General features: G+C 37.8%; 1 protein-coding gene across 3 annotated transcripts; it reads right to left on the bottom strand.

Annotated features, from left to right (window-relative positions):
* Positions 1 to 743: 743 nt before the first annotated feature.
* pdgfbb (platelet-derived growth factor beta polypeptide b) lies at positions 744 to 19,810 on the bottom strand. Of its 3 annotated transcripts, XR_010908636.1 has the most exons (8): positions 18,951 to 19,810; positions 11,048 to 11,144; positions 10,244 to 10,306; positions 5,004 to 5,197; positions 3,682 to 4,600; positions 2,624 to 2,769; positions 2,418 to 2,494; positions 744 to 1,784 (listed from the first exon to the last, which is right to left on the bottom strand). XR_010908636.1 is itself a non-coding variant. In XM_067459838.1 (7 exons), the coding sequence occupies exons 1-6, from the start codon at positions 19,017 to 19,019 to the stop codon at positions 2,639 to 2,641; spliced, it is 1,473 nt and encodes a 490-aa protein (XP_067315939.1). In that variant the 5' UTR covers positions 19,020 to 19,810; the 3' UTR covers positions 744 to 1,784; positions 2,624 to 2,638. The 3 variants fall into 3 exon arrangements, 2 of the variants coding, with proteins under 2 accessions (XP_067315939.1, XP_067315925.1); XM_067459838.1 differs by lacking the exon at positions 2,418 to 2,494; XM_067459824.1 differs by having other exon boundaries at positions 744 to 2,494.
* Positions 19,811 to 27,021: the final 7,211 nt, after the last annotated feature.

Consider the following 27,021-nt stretch of genomic DNA (forward strand, 5'->3'; position numbering starts at 1 on the left):
TTTATGGACTTCAAAAACAGAGCAACAATCCCTGTCATTATAAAGTGTGGCCAGGACTTGTTTAATATAACTCATAAAATGTCATATACACCTATACTAAATCAGGGTGAGTAAACCATGGGCTAATTTAGCTTTTTGGGTGAACTATCCCTTTAAGGGCTGCTTAATATTGTTTGTGCAAAGTATGATATTTTTGTTTTGATAAATTTAATAGAAAGTTCAAAAGAATATTTATTTGAAATAGACATTTTGTAACATGATATAATGTTTTTGTCACTTTACATCAATTTGATTGGTCCTTGCTCAAAATAAAAATAATTTGGTAGATTGGTAGTGTGTGTAATTTGCGCCTCAACCAAATCCAATCATTGACAAGCCAAAATAAAACTGAAATGCTGTTGGCAGATACTGTAAGCACAGATGTGAAGTTTTCTGGGCAAATAGGGTGGGAATAAGCCCGTTTTTATCAGGAAAACCGAGGAAAAGCACACCATTATGTTGAAAACAAGTATTTATGTAGCTCAACTGCTATGCATGGCGCTAACAACCCCGAGTTCATGGCTTCGATTCCCAGGAAACGCACTGTAAGACTCTTTGAATAAGTGTCTGCCAAATGAGTTAAAGGCTGTGAGCAACATGTGAAGCACATGTGAGGATCTAAATAGGTTTGTATTTGTTTTTTAACTAAAGATAGGGGAAATAACACAAATGAAATCTTAATGAGACCATGTATTACACCGTAATGGTTAGTGTTTAAATTTTATTCTTAATATAAAAAGAGTGCAAATTCTGGACAATCTGCAAGGTTTAGTAAAGATCCAAAACAGACCCTCGGTACATGAACATACTGAAAACAATCCACGTTTGGTCTTCTGGTGTTGTAAGACTATGATAAAACACTGAGCCTGCTGTAAACAGAACAGATTTACAAAAGAATAAATAATATTAATGAATAAAACTCTTGCTGCTTTGTGTTATAATGTAGCACCTTTACACTCTTAGAGGTATGAGGAATTAATTGAGACAGAAATGCATTCCCTTGCTTTATCCTGTGAGAATTTCCAGTGTTAAGAATCGCTCAAATAATAACAAATGGTACTGCAAACAACTTGACTGGCAATATATTAAAATACAAAGTTGCTCAAGCGTTCTCTGTCTCTGTATGTTTTAGGTAAAAGCACATTGTTTGAAATATGGCATAACATAGCGTGTTTTGATTGCATCTCTGGATATAATGTGCTTTTTTAAAAATGTATTTTTTTTTTTTTAAATACTGGACCAGTGGAATAAAACTATGATTTGTTTATGAGCTTATAACTTCAAGCCCTGATTTCACAACATAACTGAAAATGGCAACCGCTTTTTGGAGGATTAAAAAATAAAAAAAAAAAAAAAAAGGCGAGATGTAGCACAGATGCAACTTCTGGTTTGTCTCTTAAGGAAAGTGATCATGGGAAATATAGTCTTTTCAGGTCATTCTCTTCCACCTTTAACTAGTTACTGCACACCCGGTATCTACTATGAGCCAGTATCATTACTCAGAGACAAAATGTGTTTCATTCTTCTGATGTCCTGAACTTCCTTCTTTACATGATTCTCAAGTCCCACTTCTAGTGTTTTCGGAGCTAGAAGGCTGAATGTCCATTTTTAAGAGCACGGGAAATCTTCGGCAGGTGCAAGAGAACCTGCAACAATCCACCATGCAAAGCAACTTCTGTGACAGGATTGTCCTTTTCCTCATGACTTCGAGCAGAGAAGGGGAACTGCAGGTTGTGAGATGTGAGCTGGAGATGTTGTTTGAAAAGTGATTAGTGCCGCAACTCTTAAAGGGACAGTTCACCCAAAAATTAAAATTAGCCCATAAGTTACTCACCCTAAAGTCATCCTATATGACATTCTTTTTTAGATTAAAACAATCAGAGTATATTAAAAAAGTCTTGGCTAATCCAAGCTTTATAATGGCATTTGTTATTCTGTTTTTGAATTCCATAAAAATGCATCTGTCTGTCATATAACTGCTCCACACGGCTCTAGGGATTTAATAAAAACCTTTTGAGGTGAATCGTAAGAAAAATATCCATATTTAAAACTGTATAAAGTAAAGTTCCGGTCGATCGACTCCGTATTCAATTTATGGAAAAAATATAGCTTTAAATATGGATATTTCTCTTACACAAATGCATCGATTAGCTTCAGAAGGCCTTTATTAACCTCCTGGAGTGGAGCAGTTTTATGACAGACAGATGCATTTTTTACGGACTTCAAAAACAAAGCAACAATTACTGCAATCATAAAGCTTGGATTAGCCAGGACTTTTTTAATATAACTCCGGTTTTATTTGTCTGAAGGAAGACTGTCATATACACCAGATGACTTGAGGGTGAGTAAATCATGGGATAATTTTTGAGTGAACTAACCCTTTAATGTTCCTGGATACACTGGTTACATAAATAAGAATTCATATGGGTGAAATTGCATCCATTTGAACATATATCTGCGAGAAAGCAAACAAAAGATATAGTCAGGATACCGCATTAAATGCTGTTACCATTATAAACATGTTTACTATATATTAAATCTAAAGAGATGTTATTTTAGGGTTTTGCTAATCTGCGCAGTTTACCTGTGTATGTTTGTGTTACATGAGGAGGGCTCTCATGGCAGATTTGCTGATACGATTACGTTGCTTTCGCCTCCTTTTTGGGGGGTGAGGAGGTGGCCTGTGAGGTTTGTGTGGAGGGAGATGTTGCACAGGAGGAGATGTAGTTCCTGTTTGCAAAAAAAAAAAAATTATTCCAGCTATATTCTAATTTGATTTTGCAGTGTTGTGCTGTATTTTTGTGTTGTGTCGAATCCCATCACATTATGACATATCCCATTATCTATCTATCTATTTATCTATCTATCTATCTATCTATCTATCTATCTATCTATCTATCTATCTATCTATCTATCTATCTATCTATCTATCTATCTATCTATCTATCTATCTATCTATCTATCTATCTATCTATCTATCTATCTATCTATCTATCTATCTATCTATCTATCTATCAATACACTCACCTAAAGGATTATTAGGAACACCATACTAATACTGTGTTTGACCCCCTTTCGCCTTCAGAACTGTCTTAATTCTACGTGGCATTGATTCAACAAGGTGCTGAAAGCATTCTTTAGAAATGTTGGCCCATATTGATAGGATAGCATCTTGCAGTTGATGGATATTTGTGGGAAGCACATCCAGGGCACGAAGCTCCCGTTCCACCACATCCCAAAGATGATCTATTGGGTTGAGATCTGGTGACTGTGGGGGCCATTTTAGTACAGTGAACTGTCATGTTCAAGAAACCAATTTGAAATGATTCAAGCTTTGTGAGATGGTGCAGTATCCTGCTGGAAGTAGCCATCAGAGGATGGGTACATGGTGGTGATAAAGGGATAGACATGGTAAGAAAAAATACTCAGGTAGGCTGTGGCATTTAAACAATGCCCAACTGGCAATAATGGGCCTAAATTGTGACAATAAAACATCCCCCACACCATTACACCACCAACACCAGCCATCTATCATGTTATTTCAACAACATTGACTATGACTAATTTCTACCTAACAATGATAAAACATGGATGAATGGAAAAACCTCCTTATCTGTTTGTTTGGGTGTTTTGGTATTTTACCTGTCCGTTGGGTGGTTGTATAACTGTGTTGTTGTTTATGATGGAGCTGCTGTAGTTTCTCGTCTGGCTGTATATTCGTCTGTTGTACTTTGAGGTGATGTTTGTGTTTCTGCTCATCTAGGAGTTTGTGCTGTAGCAAATCTTCCATCTCGTCCTGCTTGACCTTTCTGTCCATTTGTCTCTGCTCTCGCTCCTCCTCCTTCGCCTCTATGTCTGTAGTCTCACCTCTCACTTTCTGACCGTTTTCCTCTACACCTCCTAGATTCTCACTGGCTGTTGCTGTGGCATTGAAAGCAAGTTGGTCTGTTTGATTGGTTGTTCGCAATTGTTCAGTTTCTTGCGTGAGATTTGACCGGTGCTTAAAAGTCTGCAATGGCCCCATATTATATTCAGATGTGCTATTGGTTGTACTTTGGTTGGCATTACTCTGTGATTCGAATTGCGTAATGTTTTGCAGTGACGAATCAGTTTCTTCCTGCTCGGTATGATTCGGCAGTGGAGCCGTCGTTCCCTGTGTTGAAGTGCCATTCGTGTTGCCAGGTCTCCTTCCGTCCGCAGGGTGACGGTGATGACCTTTGCCCCCTCCATACTGCGTCTCGTTCCGATCCCAGCCATCACGGCCAAAATCGAAAGTGTCTGATGCTCCAGATTCAGAAAACCTCTCTTTGGGCAACCAGCTGTGGCTGAGCAGGTCCTCCAGGCTTAACCTCTGGTTGTGTTTGAGTTCATCCCTGCGATGGAGCTCATCTTTGGGTCGAGATTTCCCAGAACGATCCCGTGCATCCTGTTTTTGGCTGGACGATTTCCGGCGCTGGGAGGGCCGAGGAGCCGGCTGACAGCGACACTCTACGTGGTCGAGGACGGAGACTACGGCCTTATCGTAGAGCGGCCGCTTGTTTACGTACTGTATCTTCATCACCTAAGGATGAAGGGAAGAGGAAAAGTGAAAATGGTGCATATGCACTCACAGGGGGAAAAAAGTACAAAAGATCTCACTGGGGTATAATCCTTTTATAATGTACACCTTTGTACATTGTTTTAAAGAGTGCATATTAGTATCTTAAAGGTCCATATTAGCAGCAAAAGTGTAATATGACCTAAATGGTACGTATTGGTACCTTTTGAAAGGTACTGCCCCGGTGACAGCTTTTGTACTTTTTTCTGAGAGTGTATGGTATAGTAATAGGGGTGTAACAATATATTGAGTCAAAATTGTATCGCAATACAGAAATGCAACAGCATGTTTTTTGGATAGCAACAATTGTTGCATGAGTGAATTTTTAGCTCCCTAGTAAGTGCACACTTGAGAAGTGTGTGTGTACCTGTAGGTATCGTGTGTGTGTGAGTACAGGAACACACTGCAGGCTCTTGGTGTTACAGCATCCCGAGCACCTCTGCACCTCCACGCACGGAGGCCACAGCAGGAAATTAGCATTGCTACGGTCCAACATGGAGCGTGTGACCTCAATGACCTCAGTCCTGACCTTACAGATGGCTTGCTGAGCAGGCTGAGCATCTGCAGACAAACACAGAAACACATAGACACAAAATGTATAAGACTCGATTTTTACAGGTGCTTGCTTAGGCCTAGCATCAAGGGCTTCTTGATTCTAAAAAAAAATCAGTTACACCCCTAGTCTATGCAACACGGTCTCAGTCCCAACTCGTCACATATTGATGCTTGGTCAGGACCCCTCTGCGTCACATTTTAACACACAGGGTACCCCTTTAGCCTTTTTCGACGAGCAGGGTTCTTTATTCATTTCAATGAGAAACCTTTGGCATCATACACAGATGCGCTGGACATATCATCATAATGAAATGATATATTGGGTTATGACTGTGCCATTATGACATGTTGGAGTATATTTTTGTTAACATTTATTTTTATTTACGCTAGTTAAACATGTTTTAACATGTAACCCAACCCCATCTCATCCCTAAACCTACCCATTTGTGTATTATATGATATAAAACACAGGATATAACGGGCAGATATGACTGCAGGCACAATTTATTCCAAAAGCACAAATATTCCAAAAAGTACAAAAGTGTTCTGAAGACAAACGGTTGATTTGTGCAAAGAAAATCCCCAAAAGCGATCGGCAATCTCCATCCGCCGAAGAAACCTTACATCAGATTTCATAGAAAAATTCCATTGGCTCTCGTATGTCTCGTGACCAATTGCGTCATTACGTCAGCATTGATTGTAAAATGTCTTGTGACCGATTGTGTGATGCTAAAGAGTCGTGTGTATCATTTGAATGAAATATGAATTAGTTTGTTCACAGAGTGGCAGGATCATAATTTCAGCGATTAAAACATTAAGATCAACTCTATTCTTTACAGACATCGTATGACTTCAGAAGACTTGGAATGCAACATGAGTTAATACTTTTATACTGTTTTGGTCAGTTTTTGCAGTAAATACCTGTGACCTGTACTTTTATTTGCCTCTTATGTGTTTTATATTGTAGGTTTAGGGTAGGAGTTGGGTTAGTTGCTCCAAAATATAAAAGTAGCCTATAAATAATCATAAAATCATGTCTACTTTTACAAATGCAAAGAACTAAATGTCTTGATCTGACGCATTAGGCAAAACAATTGAAATGAATGGCGCACCCTGCTCGTTAAAAAATTACGCTAAAGGGGTACCCCGTGCGTTAAAAAGTGACGCAGAGGGGTCCTGACCAAGTGTCAGACATTTGACGAGTCGGGAGTGAGACCGTATTTTCTTTTAAGAGAAGTGCCATGGGATTTAAGGACCTCGGTTTAACGTCTCATCCAAAGGACAGTGCTTGTTACAGTACAGTGTCCCCATCACCATACTGGGGTGTTAGGCCCCACACAGACCACAGGGTGAGCGCCCCCTGCTGGCCTCACTAACACCTCTACCAGCAACAACCTAGTTGTCCCAGTTGGTCTCCTATCCAGGTACTGACCAGGCTCAACCCTGCTAAGCTTCAGTGGGCAAGGAGTCTTGGACTACTGGGTAATATGGCTGTGACTTTTAATGAGCTTTCAGACATTTAAGGAGAATCATTCCCTATTTTGATAGGCTTTTAATTCTTGGGGATTTCAATGTGCGTGTGTACTGTGTGGCAAATTTTTTAGCCAAAGAATTTTGGAGCCTTATTGAATCTTTTCCTGCTACAGCTAGTTAGTGAATCTTAATATCAGACAATTTTAGACCCGACAATTTCTCCAACCTTTCTTTTATGTCCAAAATCTTTCTGTATGAAAACAAGTTTTTCAGTCAGGTTTTAGCACTCCACAGAAATGGCATTGGTAAAGGTTCTAAACAATATACTAAAGACTGTCAATTTCGGCAAGTCTGCTGTTTTAGTGCTTGTTGGATTGACACAAGTGATTTGTTCTTATCTCATGTTTGAAGCACTGTGTGGGCATTCAGGGAAATGAAAAACACCCCATTGGTATGCATTAAACGAGCAACGGGTGGAGTTAAAAATCTTCATTTGTGTTCTACTGAAGAAACAAACACACCCACATCTTGGATGCACTGGGGGTAAGCAGATAAACATCACATTTATTAAAAACTTTCACTTTAAATGATTTCAATCTTATTTTAAATATAGAAGCTTTTCTGTTAGTATTAGTCAATTCACAGCTTCTCTTACTGGTGTTCCCCAAGGCTCTTGTTCCGGTTTCATTCTCATTGTATATGCTTCCTTTGGTCGATTTTTAAGAAATGCTGTATTTCTTTTCAATGTTATGCTGACGATACCAAAATCTATCTGCCACTGGGATCAAAAAAGAAGGGTTTGGATGCTCTGTTGGCTTGCCTAGCTGATGTAAAGGCCTTGATGTCTTTTTAAAAAAAAACTAAATGAAGGCAAAACTGAGAATATAATTCTTGAATCTTCAGAATCTGTTAGTGTGTCTTGTTTAAACTTTGGCCATTTGTGTCCATGTGTTACCATTAGTGAATAGTTTGCGTGTGTTCTTTGATAGTGCTCTTAAATTTGAGAAAGAGTTCAGTGGTCAAAACTAGTTTTTCACCTTTGAGTCCTAGCTAAAGTAAAAAAATAATTTCTTTCTTTTATATACTTTAAAAGGGTGATCCAAGCTTTCATTTTGACAATGCTGGATTATTGTAATTTATTTTATAAGGGTGTTAACCAAGTATCTCTTGCCCAAATGGTTCAAATTCTTACTGCTATAGGCTGCTAACTGGTGCACGGAAACAAGATCATTACTCTGATTTGGCTCTCATTTCGATTCAGAATTGATTGTTGTTACTGGGTTTTTAAATATTTTAATGGATTAGCACCTGCATTTCTGATTTACTATCTACAATCCAGTAATGTGTCTAAAGTCATTCAACCACAAACTGCTAAACATTCCTAGATTAAAATTTAGCTAGATTATAATTGAGAGGTGATTGTGCTATTTTTCTTTTGCTGTTGCCCCACCGAAACCGACCTTTTAATACTAGAATTGCCCTACACGGCATGGTTTTTGAAGTAAACCTCAAAACATATCTATTTACTCTGGCTTTTAATCATCGCTGATTTGTGTAGTTTGTGTAGTTTTGTGTACTTATGTTTGTAAACTGTTTACTGGTTTAAAGGGGGGGTGAAATGCTGTTTCATGCATACTGATCTTTTTACACTGTTAAAGACTTGGAATCCCATACTAAACATAGACAAAGTTTCAAAAGTTAAGGTGGACGTTTGACGGGAGTATTTCTTTGTCAAAAATACTACTTCCGGTTAGTCATAAGTTTCGGCAAGTTTTTTGAGATCATGCGTCCCCTTTGACGTTAACGGGGGCGGAATTTCCTTGTATGGGCCTTACGGACAATTCTACCGGAAGCGCGTGAGAGAGAGAGAGAGAGAGAGAGAGAGAGAGAGAGAGAGAGAGAGAGAGAGAGAGAGAGAGAGAGAGAGAGAGAGGGAGAGAGCGAAAGCAACAGGCTATGCCCATCAAAGCGCTTGCTTGTAGGATGCTAAACAGGTGATGTGCACATAACAATGTCACCAAAAAAGTGCGTTTTTGGTTGCCAGACCAAGACAGTCCTGCACAGATTCCCCAAAACCCCGCGTTAAGGCAACAGTGGATGTAATTTGCTTTTCCGGATCAGCAACTGAGTTGCGCGAATGTTTATATCTGTTCGCTGCATTTCGGTGCCGACTGTTTCATAAACAAGGCCCAGCTCGACGCCGGATTTTCCGATCGCCTAATGCTGAATGATGGAGCAGTCCCAACGATAAAGGTCCCAACGTTAAAACCGCAGGCGGTGAGTGAGACTGCTTCAAATGTCTGTGTTTTTGCCTATGCTCATCAAGTAGCCCAAACATGATCACGTATAGTTAATTGATCAATGGAGCATGCGATGTGTAGTGCGTGTACATTTGTTTAGCTGGCCACTATATGTGTAACTTTGTTTGTGTATTGTAAAAGCACTCCAAACAACAATACACAAAGAGTGGGGAAATATGTTGAACTAAATAAGCGCGCTTCTTCATTCAAATGCGCTACTATTCCGTGTCTTTCTATGTAAACACTAACTAATCCTGCTGTGCAAAACCAGTCCGCTTACTGTCTACACAAACCACGCGTAAACACACAAACACACGTGCACAACTGCACTTCCCACATGTACACCTTCAAAGACAAAAATACGACGATATAATTCAAGTATAAATGTGTAAATAACACAAGTCGCTAAGCATATTATATAGTTAGTGTATAACTTGTACCGTAGTGTATAGAGACGTCCTGCTCTAGTCGTTTTTTGCTGCTGCTCCTGTTCAACTGCAGCCTCTGGGTCTGATTCCGGATCATAGATGTATGGCTGTATCTGATTAAAAGCCATTTTTTTATTTTGAATAAAGTTTTTTTCCCGCTGTTAGGGATGACGCAGTCGACTCAACACAATAGCAGTGCGCTGCTGCACACGTCATTATTTAGCTCCACTCACACGATACGCCCCCACCCGCTCGGCTTTTTTCGGAAAGACTCGGAACAGCGCATCTTTCTTATATAATTATAAAAAAAATAAAGACTTTTCGGAGATATGCAGGATGCAATGCTACTCTGTAGGTACTCAAGATTGACATGACACTGACTGAAACTGAGTGTTTCACCCCCCCCTTTAATGTTGATGGTCTTTTAATATACTGTACAGTACCTCGGGTCAACAATCATTGTTTTTAATGGTGCCATATAAATAAATTATGGGGCCTCTGCATTTATAAAACCTTGCACTGTCTGGTAATAACCTTGATGAGTGAATTTGCAGATTTTGGAAGGTTATTCTGATTATTTAATGCTTTATGCGAAAGCTTTATTTATGTCATATACTGACGCACAATAGTTAAAATAAACTAAATACAGGTTCAGATATGAAAAATAACTATTGTTAATGCTGAAAAACGTAATATCTGTGGCCTTTTTATCAATCCACACACATTTAGGGGAAATGAATTTGCTTCTGCATATTAAGATAGAAAAGGTATTTTAACACTCAAAAAACCAACATAAAGGAGAATGAAACAGATGATACAGCAACAAGCAAGAAAAGAGAAGAAGAACTAACCTAGAAGACTTCGTGGTAGACGGTTGCTGGTGTCGTTTTCATGATGACTGTCTGGCTCAACCTCTAGGGAACAAAATAACAGCAACTTGAAAACATGATCAGGTAGCAAAACAGCGGTGAATATGCATGAAATCATTTAATTTCAGACCCTTGTAAGAAATTGCAACTTGTTTCTATTTTCTATAGGAACAAAAGTATCAGTAAAAGAGGACTGGCACATCACACCATGTTACGTTTTTTTCTTCTCACCACGCATTGATTAAGGTTTCTTCTTCTGGTTCAAGATGGGCTCTTTGCAAAGTACATGATACTTTGTCAAATAAAGCTAAAGCACTTAAGTAACTCTGCATAAGAGTGTCTACTTAATGCCTTAAATCTAAATGGGGACAACACACAGTTCAAAGTCAAAGACAAAATGTTGCTTTGTAATAAGTATTCAAATTACATTCTATATTAAGTGTGTAAAACTGGCGTGTTGTAGCCCACAGTCATAATTACCATTTTTATTAAAGGGAAATAATTGCCTCGAGCAAATGTAATTTTGAAGCTTTATAACAAAAAAACACTTCAAATTAGCTCCATATTCAACAGCATGCACCTCTTAAATACTAAATACTTTTGACAGCTACAGCCCAGGTCACTACAGTTTCTAGAGAGTCACAAAACCCATGAATATATATAGGCCTTTTTAGCTTCACACTTTAAATGTCTGTCTGTGCAATCTTTCTGTGCTGAAGAAGAATGACACATGCATCTCTGTGAGATTTCTAGTATGTGAGCGATTCAAAGCAGATGCAGATTTACCTATGGATTCAGAGAACAGTAGAAACTGCAGGTCCTGAATAGAAGACACAGATCCACCCTTCACCAACTCAACCACAGCGGCCGGGAGAGGATCGGCCTAAAAGAGAGAGGAAAAGGAACTGAAGCGTTAGAAATAAATATTACATTTTTAATAACAAAATATTAAGCAGCACAACTGTTTTCAACATTGATAAGAAATGTTTCTTGAGCATCAGATCATCATATCTGAATGATTTCTGAAGAATCATGTGACACTGAAGACTGGAGGAATAATGCTCAAAATACACTTTTGCTAGATTAATGATGGGCGGGGGGGAAACGGTCTGTGTGCCCGGCACATGGTCTAAACGGGTTACACGGTTGTTTTGGGCCTAAAGTGCAATAAACCAATCATAGACTAATCTCCCGAATTCACTTTACATATAGCGGAATTTGCGGAACGCTTCTCCAGAGAGCAATCCTTTTATTGTTAATATTTAAAAATTTTGTGTGCCCTGTGTGTGTGTAATAAGCAGAGTGTATGTGCGTTGTGCACCCACATATTACTAACATATTATTAACGCATATTACTAGCACACTATTTAAATGACACAAAAAATATGCCTGAACACACCTCGTTTTCAGACCAGCACACCCATAGGTGAAAAGATGGCCATGAGTGCATTTGGTATTTAAAGCTACACTGCGTTAGCCTAGAAATCTAGACGCACCAAATCTTATCTGCCCGCGAGTGTCGTCTAGCAACTCTCAATACCCTTCTGAGCTGTATTCGCCTAACTCTTGCTGGGCCAATCACATCGTGTATAGAGTCAGTGGGTGGGGCCATAATGACGTTTGCGTGCTTCTAGCAAACACAGAAACTGGCGAACAGCGGTCTTTCGAATCAGCTTTGACCGCGACTCTGGAAGACTTGGAGTTAAGCTTTTCTCTGAGAAAAGAACAAAGAATGGCACTGAAGTCATTCTTAAAAAGGGAAGATGTGTTCAGAGTTTTGCCGACCGGATACGGCGAAAGTTTAATCTATTAACAAGCTCTGTTTCACCTTCGTTGCTCTGGTTGGTTGTAGCGCTATCCTATCGTGTGCAGAGGGAGTTTGAAAGACAACCGTTTATCCTGCCCCTCGGATTGAGCCCTGTCTATGGTGAGTTTCCAGACCAAACATCTTGATGTGGTTCTGGCTTGTCAGGCTAACACTGTGTGATATTTTCCCCCATCTAGCGGTAAAAAGGTTATATGACCATCAAGTGAATAATAGTTTCTGTTGCTCTCAATTCTGATTTCGTTTTAACTCCTACGGTGGCCAATTCAGTCCAAGATTAACATGTCAATCCCCCTCTTCACATTCGACAAGGTGCCATCGAGTGTTAAAACGCGAAAGGCGAAGCTGGAATTTATGGCTATGTCCCTCTTTGGCTAATGTACTTTCAAGATGGAGGGCCAACATGGCGACTGGCATTTTCGAACCCCTCACCTGTATGTATTTTCAATGGCATATTATAAACTTACGAGAATACTTTGTTACTTGAAAGAAGTAAATATACATTGATGAGCACATATATTTTTTGAAAAAACGTGTTTTTAGCTAAGAATAAACTAAAAAAGTTACACAGTGTAGCTTTAAACGTGGCACGGGGCGTGAAAATGATAACTTCGTTGGGCCGAAACTAGCAAAAAACACTTGCGTTGCGCCTTCAAATTGCGCTGGGTGAATGATAGGGCCTAAAATCTTACAGACTCCACACTTTTGGATGGTACTGTATGTAGAAAATAAATAAATAATATACTATCAGTTAAGCCAGAAAGTCATAATGACCTACAGGTTTTAATTCGTGTTGTTATCCTCCATGATATACAGAAAATGAATAAATGTAAATGCAACACTAAATTAATAATTTAAATAAAATATATACATGGATCATTTATACTAAATGTAAAATACAATTTTAAAATACAATAAGTTACAATAAAATAATTACATTTTGTTAATATCCAAGTCAGTTGACTACAACAAGGGTCAATTATACAGTTTAACAACATTTGAGCGCGGAATACTGAATGACGCATCAGATTTAAGCGCATATATAAATGAGCGTAAATGTTGTGTGTGTTTCACTCTAAAAACTAATACTATGATTTACTCAATTTTTTTGGTGAAACATTTTTACACTATAAAAATTGAGTAAATTTTAAAGCAGTGAAATCAATTATAAACACCATAAGAACTGAGTAAAATTAAGTAAAAAAATTAAGTAGATCTGAGTAACTGCATTTGTTACATTAACAAATTCAATTGAGTAGAAAAAATAGGGTAAAAAGCATTTTAAAAACCAATATTTATGACTAATATGAACTGATTTTATTTATGAGTATTACTAACTTGTATAGTATAACTTTAATTTCCTCTAAACCTTTGTAAAATACTCCACAGTCTACACAAACACACTTATACATGACATGGCCTTTATTGTCGACGAGTACAGCAACGTTACAGCATATATTACTGTTTTGACATGTAAAGAATAACAGTTATTTTACAACATTTAAACTCATGTAACAAACATTTTAGAAGTAAAAATTAAACATTTAAAAGTAATTCAAGTGTAATCAACCGGTCTGTTATCCCATTTCCACCGTATCAGCGCTGTTTCTCGAGCCTGAGATGGACTAACGATAGCGTGGTGGACTCTGAACTTGAGACCGCTGTCCTGCGTTTCATTTGTAGCTGAAAGATGCTGCGAGGCGCCAGACTCCATAACCTGACAATAAACAAACAGTGCCCAGTTTTAATAAGATTTTATTATCCAAATTCATTATATTCATTATCTTTACGAATAAAGTTGTGTGTTTTGAGCAACACAGCAGGCTATTCAAAGACCAACGCCACACGTTAACTTAAGGTGACTCACACTGTCCCTGTATGTTGTTTTGAATTAAACAAAATGCCTTTTAGCACAGTAATGATTATATAGATAAAACAAAACATACAAACCTGAATTTCACAGAGGAAATGCCCCAATTCTGCGACGCTGAGAAGAAGAAACTGCTCTGGTGACTGAGGAGAATTCAAATATCCGCACTCACTCAACCGTCGAGCTGTCGTGGAGTCAGAGGGTGGGGGAGGGGCGCATTGTTTTAATCGAGTAAACTTACTCAATTTCTTCAGTGTGTGTTAAATATTAATAATCTTGATTTTAATTAAGAAAATATTTGTGGTTCTTGAAACAGATCGGTTTAATTCTCCATTCTCAAATATTTTGAAATAAATTTCACAAATGTATTAAGTATATTTAAAATAAATAATTGGTTATTTGAATACTAAATTATTTTAGAGAAAAAAACTTAAATATAAGTATAAATTTTAGACAAAATTAACTGTTGGATTTTTAGTCAATTATTTTGGTATGTTTAACTAAAACCATCAAGTAAATGATATTGAGAGATTTTATTAAGTTAATAAAGTTAATTATTACTGCGATATTTACTAAGCCACTGAATTATTTTTTAGAGTGTTGAGTGTGTGACAGTGAGACAGAGCGTTATGGATGCTGGTTTGTCTCAGGGTGTCAATGCAGGTCTTGGGGACACAATAGCCCTGTTCATACAGCGTGTCCAGACAGGGGCCGCTGACCCTCGTCTCCTCCGTCTCATCTGGCAGCATTTACGCAGGACACAGGAAAGAGAACAGAGAGGAAGTGGGGGATGGAGGGATGGAGAAAAGGTGAGTTTTCGGAGGAGAAAGAGAGAGATGGATGAGGGAGGCTACCGGAAGGATGGAGTATTTCAGTAATCGGCGTGATAAGGGAAATCAGTCACATTACTGATTCAGACTGTTTTGCATGGGCAGAACAAATGCAGGAATACAAGCATGCCAAAAGTTAAGAAACATCCGAAATTTGCCGCACCTCTTGCGGCATGCACTCATAATTCAACAGAAATAGATGCATGGTGAATCACTGGTGTATTTTGCACTCTTGGGAGTTTTGGTGATCCTGTTTTGTCCAAATGCATAACTCTCATGAATCATCGGTTTTCCATCTTTAATTTCTCGGTGACATTCTCAAGCGCTCTATCATACGTTTGTGCATGCATGAACTACTGCCAATACCACAGCATGATTTCAATTCACTGCACAGCAGGACATACAAAACCAGGTAAACGTTGTTTGAACTTTGATGAAATGTTGTCACACTATCGTTCAAAAGCTTAGGGTTGGTAAGATATTGTAAAATGTCTTTGAAAAATGTATTTGATCAAAAATATAGTTAAAACAATTATGCAAAGCTGAATTTTCAGCATCATTCCTCCAGTCTTCAGTGTCACATGATTCTTTAGAAATCATTCTGATATGATGATTTTAAAAACAGTTTCTTAATATTTTTGTGAAAACATGACACAGGTTATCCAGGATTCTTTAATGAAAAGAAAGACCAAATGAAAACAGCATTCATTTGAAACTGAAAATCTTTTCTAACACGGTAAATCTTTACTGTGAATTCTGATTGATTTGTTCCCAAACGTTTAAATGGTAGTGCATGCTTGGACTTACACCTTTACACACACTAATTCACACCTATATGATTCATAGGCATTTATAATACATCATACAAACACGCTAAAATGCTTTATGGCGACCTAATGTAAATATATAGCATAACGCAGGCAAACACACACACACACACACACACACACATGCGCGTACAGACAACAGATGGGATACAAAATGGCCACAAACAGAGAATAGAATAGAATAGAATAGATAGAATAGAATAGAATAGAATAGAATAGAATAGAATAGAATAGAATAGAATAGAATAGAATAGAATAGAACAGAATAGGTTGCTGTTTTAGATCAGGAGATTTAATCTTGCTCTCATTTATGTATCAAATGTATGAGACATTTCTTCTAAACAAAATTGCTGACATATACTGGAGAAAAGTTAAGTTTTTTAGTACATTTTCGGAAACGTATGAGTTCATATTCAGATTTCTGAGTTTGGTGAAGTTTAGCAAATCTCAGCAAAAAAAAAACAGTTTGAGACATAATTAAGATATTAGACAGATTTATTCTTATTGCATCATGAGATATTAAAGATATTAAAGAGATATTTCATTTGTATTTTTCTTTCCTAATGGAGAAGACTCAGCTGATGGACTCTAAAACAACAAAAAAGTTTCAGATTTAATCTAAATACTGAAAACAATTCAAAGTAATTGAATAATAATTTAAACTTATCTATTATATTACATATACATATATATATATATATATATATATATATATATATATATATATATATAATAAACAATATTACATTTATGTAAAAATCTGAATATCGCAAAAAAATAAAATAAAAATAAAAGCGAATGAAGATACTGATGCTTGCAGGTTGCCACATCCAAACACACCAGTGGATTGGAGTGGGAGGGCGGAGTGTCACCAGAGCTGAACGACACAACCCCTGAGTCCTGCTGCTATCATCACAGAGTGAAGGACAAGCCCAGAGCATTCTGGGATTGTGGAGGAGTGGTGGAATGCACAGGCAATGTTGGGGAGTAATGATACATAATTGCACATCTGCTGACAATGCTGTCTCTCACACACACACGCATACACGCAAACACACACACACACACACACATGCCCATATCATCTACTAACACATGCAACTATGCACCACCATCAGTTTGTGTCTTCAATAAATAATATTGCATGTCTGTGTGTTTTTATTTTTATCTGTAAATGAAAACATATAATCAAGTGTACATGTCATATTTGTCTAAATTTTACCTATAGCAGAATATTTCTATCCAAATCACACATCATAAAGACATTTTTAAAAATATGTTCTTACATGGGGAACTTCCGAAAAGCACATCTTAAAGTCGAGAGAGAGATCATAATCACAGTTTTTATAAAAGTTTTGATCTTGCATTTTCCATTCAAACAAGGACTTACATTTTAAGCATTCAGATAAACACCCTTCCACCCTCAAGGTGAAAGGGGTGCATAATTTAGAGATGTCATGTCTTAAATGAACTAGATATGAATTAAATCTCTTATGATATGTCTCCCTCTGACTTCTAGCAGGTTTGGGGTCACAGAAATGTCATATTTTGATTGAGTGCCTAATGCAACACAACTGATGGTCAACGGAAGGCCAAACGCATTAGAACCTGCAGATCTCGGGTGCCAATGTCAACAATCCTTGGTGCACCAGTCAGGATTACACGTTTCTGGAGCCTCCAGGCATCAGATAACTGATACATATAATTGAATCAACCATGGGGAATTCTTCATATGACTCTCCATGGGTGATTTATGATGTTGTGGGCTGCCACTGGTTACACCGCAAAACTACAGCATAAGTTCATGTGGCAGTAATAATATTTGAAGAAGCTTTGAAGCACTGGGGAGAACAATCTATACACAAAAAAGGCCTACACACATGCACAGATATTCACAAACAACTGCCAAAAAGAATTGTTCACCCAAAATACGTATCATGCCTGCAGATACATCAAAATGATCAAAATTTCGCATAGCCTAAATCTGAATGATTTTTTAAAAAATTTAATCAAAATTTTAGGTCGACGCATATGAGTGTTACTTACACTTGACTACTTAATGTTAAAAAGTTGCAGAAAACATCTCAATCCTCTGCACTGTTTGACACCATAGACCATAAAAAAATATTGTTTGACACACACCAGAAGCGCACACGCAGAAAGCCGCCTCTCTGGCAGTGTAAATTTTTCTTCAATATCGTACAGCCCTAATGCGAAATCTGAATTCTGTTATTTCTTTGATGTAACACAAACTATATAGAATGCTTATGGAGTTCGTTTCCATACAGGACATCTGTCAAACTACAAAGTTTAGAAAAAATCTTAGGCTACTAAAAGTACTCCATAAGACTCTTGTATTCTGACGATGTTCAGATTGAAATTATTCCCTACACTGTAAAAAAAAAAAAAAGAAAAAAGAAAGTCAGTAAAAATAGGGTACAATGTAGGCTACTGTATGAATATAATGGAATTTTCCGTATTTTTTTTTTTTTTTTTTTTTTTTTTTTTTACAGGTCCTTACCTGTAATTTGAATTAGGCCTACACATTACCTCATTAGTTAGTGTTTTATGGGTTAACTGAAATTTTCGTAATATTACTGGATAATGTACTGGGAGAAAATTACCATTACATTTTCAGTTTTCATTTTTTTACACTATAGAAATCTAATCGTCCTCATTCTTCAGATTTAAAATAAATCTGCCGAAACGTCACTTGACGTCACGTTTTATGTCATTGACAATGTCAGTTTCCATTGGTCAATGAGTCATAACAAATCCTTATATAATATCTCAAATCTATAATGAAGTTTTAAACGAGTTGCAGTGGAGTGAAGATTTTCAATACGGTTTAAGTAGCCTATGCTATGCAGCAGACTCGTCTTGCTCGTTTTAATATAGCCTAAGGTAGCTATGCAAATAGTTTCTGTCATGGTTTGCTTGACTCGCCAGTTTAACGTTAAATATTTGAAATTGAAAATGTGAAGCGCGACAGCAGAGGAGAACCTTTTATGGGATTAAGACTTAAATTTGGGTTTGTTTCCCAAACAAATCTATCAAATGGCATGAGTCGTATAACTCTTTTGCCTGTCATCTTTGGTGCTTGACAGATGTGATCACCATCAACTCTTAAGGAGAACAAAACATTTTTTGGGACAAACATCGCTCTATAAAACAACAAGTCATTATCAAAAACTAATTGGTTTAATTATGAAAGAAAAAACTTGCTACTGTGTGTTGTTAAATAATTAGCCCATAAGAATGCATCAGGGACCAATGAACTCTACCAGGTCAGATAGCAATTTGAGATTCATTAGAATGTCCATTGAGTCTCTCTTACCTCCGCACTGCCAAACCGCAGACACGCCGCCGCAAGTACCGCGAGAAGTAGCGGGATCCGCGATCTCATCTTGCTGCCGTGCCGCTGCGGGGCTCCACGGGACAGCGCGCATTTAGAGAGACGCGCACGAGACGCTCGGCACTGGGCTCCGACTCGCAAGCAAATATCGGGTTTAATTAAGCAGCAGTTTGAGTCCCTCAGCGGCTCTGCAGGCTCGACATTCCTCTCAGTGCGCAAACATTCAAATTGCCCTCCACGGCAGAATGAGTCTCTTTTCTCAGGAGCAAGTGGCCCATTTGAAGTCCTTTGAAAGGCAGTTTGCGGATTAAAGTGAAGAGTTTTTTTTCCTTCTTCTTCCAGGCGAAGTACCAAAATTCCGGATTCCTCAGCTGGCGGTTATTTAATCAATTATTTACATGGTCCAGTCCTTAATACTATCTGAGAAAACTGTTATCTAAAATACCTGTTCAGTCAAATTCAATAATTAAAAAAAGTAATTAAATGAACATAAAAGGTTTAGCAGTCAAACATGACTTTTTTCAACTTTAAAAAACGTATTTATAATATAAAGTAGTGCGCGTGCGGTCCTTTTGTTTGGTACAAAGTTACCACTGTTAACTCCACATCAACGTTGATTAAGTATAAAAAGTTATATTTAAAAAAGTCTTTCCAATCCAAGATGTTCCATGAGAAATACACGAGGGTCCCTTCGTCTTCGCATTGCCCCTAATGAAAGCGACATTAATGGAAGTTAAATTAAAACTCTTGGTCTTGCAGTTTTCTTATCAATGTCTAGCGCGTGCACGGCCCCGCGCGAGCTGTCTGTGCGGTGTTGATTATGGGACTGTGGCTCTGAGGAGGATTTCAGGGGTCTGTATGTGGACTCTTATCTTACCCTCCCCTTAAAGGCAGGGCTGCACACACTGAGAGAGAGAGAGAGAGAGAGAGAGAGAGAGAGAGAGAGAGAGAGAGAGAGAGAGAGAGAGAATGGGAGGTGGGTGAGGAGCTCAGATGAGGTGCTGAAGTCTTGTTGCTGGAACGCATGGTTAATGAACAGATGCATGAGAACAAATAGAACATTTGATTATGTTTTACATTAATAACATTGAAAATGTAATATATTGATATACAATTTACTCGCCCTCGTGCGGTTCCCTTGGCTTGTTTCTTGTCTGGAACACTTTTGCAAAATGTTAATGCTGCTCTTTGTAGGCATGACACCACCACTATACTCCAAGTGTGACAGCACAGACCTATTTTGTCATATATAAAAAAATCTAGCTCACAAACTGCATTTGCATATTTGCAGTATTTTCAGTATAATCAAGTCACTTGCACTGTAAGTTTGTAAGTCGCTTTGGATAAAAGCGTCTGCTAAATGGGTAAAATAATCAATATTGTCATCAGCAGCAATGCCATTACTTATTTCCTGTCCGATTTCCCTTCATGCATACATAAACGTTATTTTATACATTTGCATGATGAGGCAAAAAACTTTCATTTGCATCTTTGGAGAAAGAAAAAACCTGCATAAAGAATGGGGGGGGGGGCGACATAACATGCATGAATAAGTAAATGTTTCATTAGCAAAGAATGAATGGGATGGTGGCCGACATATTCTCTCCAGCCAGGGCACTTTTAAATGTTTTCACAGCATTGCCCATGGTGATGGAATCAAAAGGTGCGTCTAAATACCAAAACTCCTCAAAGCTATTTTAAATCTTATGACCTTTCAGATTTGCACAATGGGTGTCCGGGTTATGAAACCAAGAGGTCTGCAGTCTAAAATGAACGTGATAGGAACAGCTATGTTATACATTTATGTAAATCTTCATGCATTAGTTAGATGATTATTTTTCCCTCTATAAAGAAGTAAAGAACCTTTCACCCTTAAAAATAGTGCTGTGATGGTCCCGTGAAGAACTTTTTTGAACATGCACTGGGTTCTTTAGATTATTTTAATGTTTTTCACACAAGAGAAAAAAAAATATTTTAAGAACTGTTCACTGAAAGATTCATTGGGTAACGTTTTCTTCAAAAAGTCTATACACCTATGAGGCATAGCATTATGACCACTGACAGGTGAAGTGAATAACAATATTATCACTTCATCCTGGCACCTGTTAGTGAGTGGGATATATTAGGCAGCAAGTGAACATTTTTTCCTCAAAGTCAATGTGTTAGAGCAAGTTTGAAAAAGGCCAAATTGTGACTAGATGACTGGGACAGAGCATCTCCAAAACTGCAGCTCTTGTGGGGTGTTCCCGGTCTGCAGTGGTCCAAAAGCTACTGTAGCTCGAATTGCTCAAGAATTTAATGCTGGTTCTGATAGAAAGATGTCAGAATACACAGTGCATTTCTGTTTGTTTCATATGGGGCTGCATAGACGCAGACCAGTCAGGGTGCCCATGCTGACCCCTGAGCATCAGAACTGTCCCATTAAGCAATGGAATAAAGTGGTCTGGTCTGATGAATCATATTTTCTGTTACATCACGTGGATGGCCGGGTGCATGTGTGTCGCTTACCTGGGGGATCACATGGCACCAGGATGCACTATGGGAAGAAGGCAAGCTGGCAGAGGCAGTGTGATGCTTTGGGCAATGTTCTGCTGGGATACCTTGGGTCCTACCATCCATGGGGATGTTACTTTGACACGTACCACCTACCTAAGCATTGTAGAGCATGTACACCTTTTCATGGAAACGGTATTCCCTGGTGGCTGTGGCCTCTTCCAGCAGGATAATGTGCCCTGTCACAAAGCAAAAATGGTTCAGGAATTGTTTGAGGAGCATAACAACAAGTTTGAGGTGTTGACTTGGCCTCCAAAATCCCCAGATCTCAATTCAATCAAGCATCTGTGGGATTTATTGAACAAACAAATCCATGGAGGTCCCAACTTACAACTTACAGGAAGGATCAGCTGCTAGATTCTTGGTGCCAGATACCACAGCACCTTCAGGGGTCTAGTGGAGCCATTGCCTCGACGAGTATATGTATACTTTTTTATTTTCTTCTCTCTGTAAAGACCAATGATCCTAATATTGTTATATATATATATATATATATATATATATATATATATATATATATATATATATATATATATATATATACTCACTAAAGGATTATTAAGAACACCATACTACTACCGTGTTTGAGCCCCTTTCGCCTTCAGAACTGCCTTAATTCTGCATGGCATTGATTCAACAAAGTGCTGAAAGTATTCTTTAGAAATGTTGGCCCATATTGATCGGATAGCATCTTGCAGTTGATGGAGATTTGTGGGAAGCACATCCAGGGCACGAAGCTCCCGTTCCACCACATCCCAAAGATGCTCTATTGGGTTGAGATCTGGTGACTGTGGGGGCCATTGTAGTACAGTGAACTCATTGTCATGTTCAAGAAACCAATTTGAAATGATTCGAGCTTTGTGACATGGTGCATTATCCTGCTGGAAGTAGCCATCAGAGGATGGGTACATGGTGGTGATAAAGGGATGGACATGGTCAGAAACAATGCTCAGGTAGGCCGTGGCATTTAAACAATACCCAATTGGCACTAAGGGGCATAAAGTGTGACAAGAAAACATCCCCCACACCATTACACCACCACCACCAGCCTGCACAGTGGAAACAAGGCATGATGGATCCATGTTCTCATTCTGTTTACACCAAATTCTGACTCTACCATCTGAATGTCTCAACAGAAATTGAGACTCATCAGACCAGGCAACATTTTTCCAGTCTTCAACTGTCCAATTTTGGTGAGCTTGTGCAAATTGTAGCCTCTTTATCCTATTTGTAGTGGAGATGAGTGGTACCCTGTTGGGTCTATCCGCCTCAAGGTTGTGTGTTGTGGCTTCACAAATGCTTTGCTGCATACCTTGGTTGTAACGAGTGGTTATTTCAGTCAAAGTTGCTCTTCATCAGCTTGAATCAGTCGGCCCATTCTCCTCTGACCTCTAGCATCAACAAGGCATTTTCGCCCACAGGACTGCCGCATACTGGATGTTTTTCCCTTTTCACACCAAAAGGAAACATGTTTTCAGGTGTTTTTTTATCCATTTTTTTGTAAACCCTAGAAATGATTGTACGTGAAAGTCCCAGTAACTGAGCAGATTGTGAAATACTCAGACTGGCCCGTCTGGCACCAATAGCCATGCTCAGAATTTAATTTCAGAACTGAAAGCTGATTGCATTAATGAGAAATTGAACAGGTGTTCCCAATAATCCTTTAGGTGAGTGTATATAGTAAATACACTGATCAGGCATAACATTTAAATAATCGAAAGAACCTTTTTCCACTATAAAGAACCTTATGTCTAGTGGATATGTTCCATGGATGTTCTTCTGGTACCATCGCTTCACTGTGGAAAAAACCCTTTTAGGAATCTTATTCTAATCACAAGCTTTAATCTTTTTGAAAAAAACTTTTTTTTAAAGAACTTTGAACGAAAGGAAAAAAATGTCCATAAATTACAGATATTTAATACCGTTAAAATGTAATACCTTCAAAATAGCACTTTAATCAACTGCACTTCAATGTTGTATTTAAAAACATCTGCACTTAAACCCAAAAGATGTTAATAAACCACGTTTACGAGCAAAGTCTACTAGAAAAATGTGTGGGCAGCTGCCAATGGCCTGAAACAGAAGAGCTCTGTGGTCAGACAGAACGATGAGCACTGTCACAGAGAACCATCACTGACACGCGTGTGTGAGCAGATATCATCTGTCTTATTAGGAAAAGGACAGGTCAAGAGGTCAAGTGTGAACAAGGCTGGCTGGACAACCTCTCACAACCAATCCAATTTCTCCAGTTCTGTTCCTCTTTTTTCCACAGAATCGTGCATCTTTTTATTCTCTATTCATCTCACGCTGTAACTCCCACACTCCCTCTTTCTCCTTCCATTTCTTTGTCTCCAGCTTCCTCTCTCCTTCTCCACCTCCTCCCTGCCCCCTCTCATCCTTTCATCCTTTTGATATTGCACTATTCCTTGGTTTCTTTCATCTGTAATATGTACCCATTTGTTCAAGTCTGTTCATGATTATGCACTTCTCTTTCTGTCTCTCTGTACATGCCGAGCTTTAAACTCTTTTAGAAAAGCTTTTGGAATGCAGTAAAACCACCATATGTTGACTCATTTAGATAATTTCATTTTGCATCATTATTTGGATTCGTAAGTGCTGTAGAAACTGCATACTTAAACATGATATTTAAAGGGTTCCTAAGGTGTTCAGAGTGGCTTTACATGCGCTGCAATGGGGTTGCTAGGGTATTCTAGGTGTTTTTTAGGTGGTTTCTCACTGGACCAAATTTAAGAGTCTCAAGGTAAATATGTTTAGGTATAGAGTGCAACTGTGCTCACCGTCCAGCACTGTTTCAGTGCTGTTTTTTCCATTTATTTCTCTCATAGGGATAAACCATAAACCAAGCCAACCAGTTGCGTGGGGAATCATAACATTATAAACTTTGATTTGAAGCAAAAACGGATTTTAAAATGAAACAAAAATACAAAGGTTTTAGTGAAGGAAAGAACTACAATCCTATAAAATCATTGCATAATCTAATTAAAAACTATGGAGAAATATAAAACTAAATTAAAGGGTTGATTTTTTATATTATATACCCACTCGTTATGGTTGTAACGAGTAGTTATTTCAGTCAAAGTTGCTCTTCTATCAGCTTGAATCAGTCGGCCCATTCTCCTCTGACCTCTAGCATCAACAAGTCATTTTTGCCCACAGGACTGCTGCATACTGGATGTTTTTCCTTTTTCACACCAAAAGGGAACATGTTTTCACATGTTTTTTCCCTTTTTTGTAAACCCTAGAAATGGTTGTTTGTGAAAATCCCAGTAACGGAGCAGATTGTGAAATACTCTGGCACCATGTCATGCTCAAAATTGCTTAAATCACCTTTCTTTCCCATTCGGACATTCAGTTTGGAGTTCAGGAGATTGTCTTGACCAGGACCACACCCCTAAATGCATTGAAGCAACTGCCATGTGATTGGTTGATTAGATAATTGCATTAATGAGAAATTGAACAGGTGTTCCTAATATATATATATATATATATATATATATATATATATATATATATATATATATATATATATATATATTATAGAAAAATATATACATTCAAACATTTATGCATTTTGAGATTTATGAAAAAACAGACTCATTTACGTCATTCGCAGTGCTTCATGGGAGTGGGCGGAGCTAAATAATTATTTTGACATGTTTTGCTTGCTTCGACTCTCTGATTGGTGGGATTTTCTGTACAGCATCATGGGTAATGTAGTTTATTACCACAAATTCCATTGTTAAACATGGTCATTTAAAAAAAAATATATATGGTATAATGGCTTCAATATAGCGGTCCAGGCGTCCAAACACAGCCCTGGCATCTTTAAAACAAGGCAGCATTTGGGCTGTCAGTGAAAATTTAGCAAAACATCTAACCAGATATTTTAAACCAAACACCTTGTAATCATTGTTGACTTTGCTTAGAAATTGCAACTGCTTACCCCTCCCTTTCGAAGCACAGAGAAGCAACAGTGGCCGACACAGAACAAAGATGCTGTCATCTGAGCAGAAGTGAGTGACTAGCGCTCTGTAGAGATGTTTGTCCATTTAGGGCTAATGTAGAAACATGTGCAAAATGGTGACTACACTGTGTTAGGGGACCCGTGTTGATAGAAATGGCTCATAAGGCAATAAAAACATAATAGTAGTAACTGTTTAAGGTCTTAATACACCATTGAAAAAATATTTATGTTTATTATATTGCATTTCTGTCAATAGATCATAATAAATATTACACCCTGCACCTTTAAAGCAACATATTGTATTAAGTGCTGTATAAATATTGACATAACTGGATCTTGTGCAAACAAATCAACATCGCTATGATCAGATGCTTTCTTAACTGTTGTTTTCTCACCACAGTCTTGTTGTGATGTCATCATACCATCTTAGCTCCAGGACAGGATGCTGTACACGAGTAACAGCAGGGCTCAATGAACCGGATAAAGACCAGAGAGGAACACTATTGTTCAGAACTGCAGAGCCATTACAGCACAAAGCCAGCTGTTGGGACTCATGGGTGTGTTCACTCACAGGCAGAGTGTGGCAGATCAATTATAAACGCCGTTCAGGACTCTATCTAGTCTAGTGAACATGGTGCACAGAAGTCAGATCAGTGTTTGCCCCATCATTAAAGCTCCAGTAACCCTTCAACCAAACCAGAAATATGCTCCTTTTAACTTAAGTATTGTACAATATATTTAAATTAAACACAAATATTATTAAAATAGATTAGTATTTTATTTTAATTTGTGTTTTAATTTAATAATAAATATCCTGCACAAGATTGAGTGAGTCACATTATACATTGTGATATACTTCATGATTTTTGTTACATGTACGTGAAACATTTCAGACGCAAATACATTATAAATGTTAGCTAGATTGTGTTAATTAGCTGTCTAATAATGTACGCTTAGCATTTAAGATTCTAATGTGTATTATTGCTAGCTAGAAGTTTATCAACTAGTGCAGTATTATAATTCAGTTGTGTATTAAAGTATATGGTATTGAAGTAGATGAATTAATGAATATATCATAAATTGAATGTCTGAATCATGAGAGGAAGTCATATAAAATGCACTTTGAAACTACTTTATTGACTCACTTAAAGTGTATTAATTCCATGATGTTGAAGTGATTTCCATGAACAAATTATGTTTGTTTAAGACAGTCGATTCATGTGGGACCGATGTACACAATTAAATGTAAATCCAACGCACTTTTTTTTCAGTGTATAGGAATACAATGTCTATCATCAGCATATATATTGATATATATACTGAAGCATATATTACTCCCCACATATGCTTCAGTATCAGCAGCTATGGTGATTCTGCAGAGCTCATTTTCCCTTCACCATCCCCAGATCCTCCACTCGTCCACTCAGGATTTGGCATTCTGATTCCCCTTAAATAACGATTTTTGTGAACGCAAAAGAAAGTTTTAATACTTATAAAAGTTAACTTGATTGAACT

The sequence above is a fragment of the Pseudorasbora parva genome, chromosome 2 (assembly GCF_024679245.1).
Source record: "Pseudorasbora parva isolate DD20220531a chromosome 2, ASM2467924v1, whole genome shotgun sequence".
In the NCBI taxonomy this organism is placed as follows: Eukaryota; Metazoa; Chordata; class Actinopteri; order Cypriniformes; family Gobionidae; genus Pseudorasbora; species Pseudorasbora parva.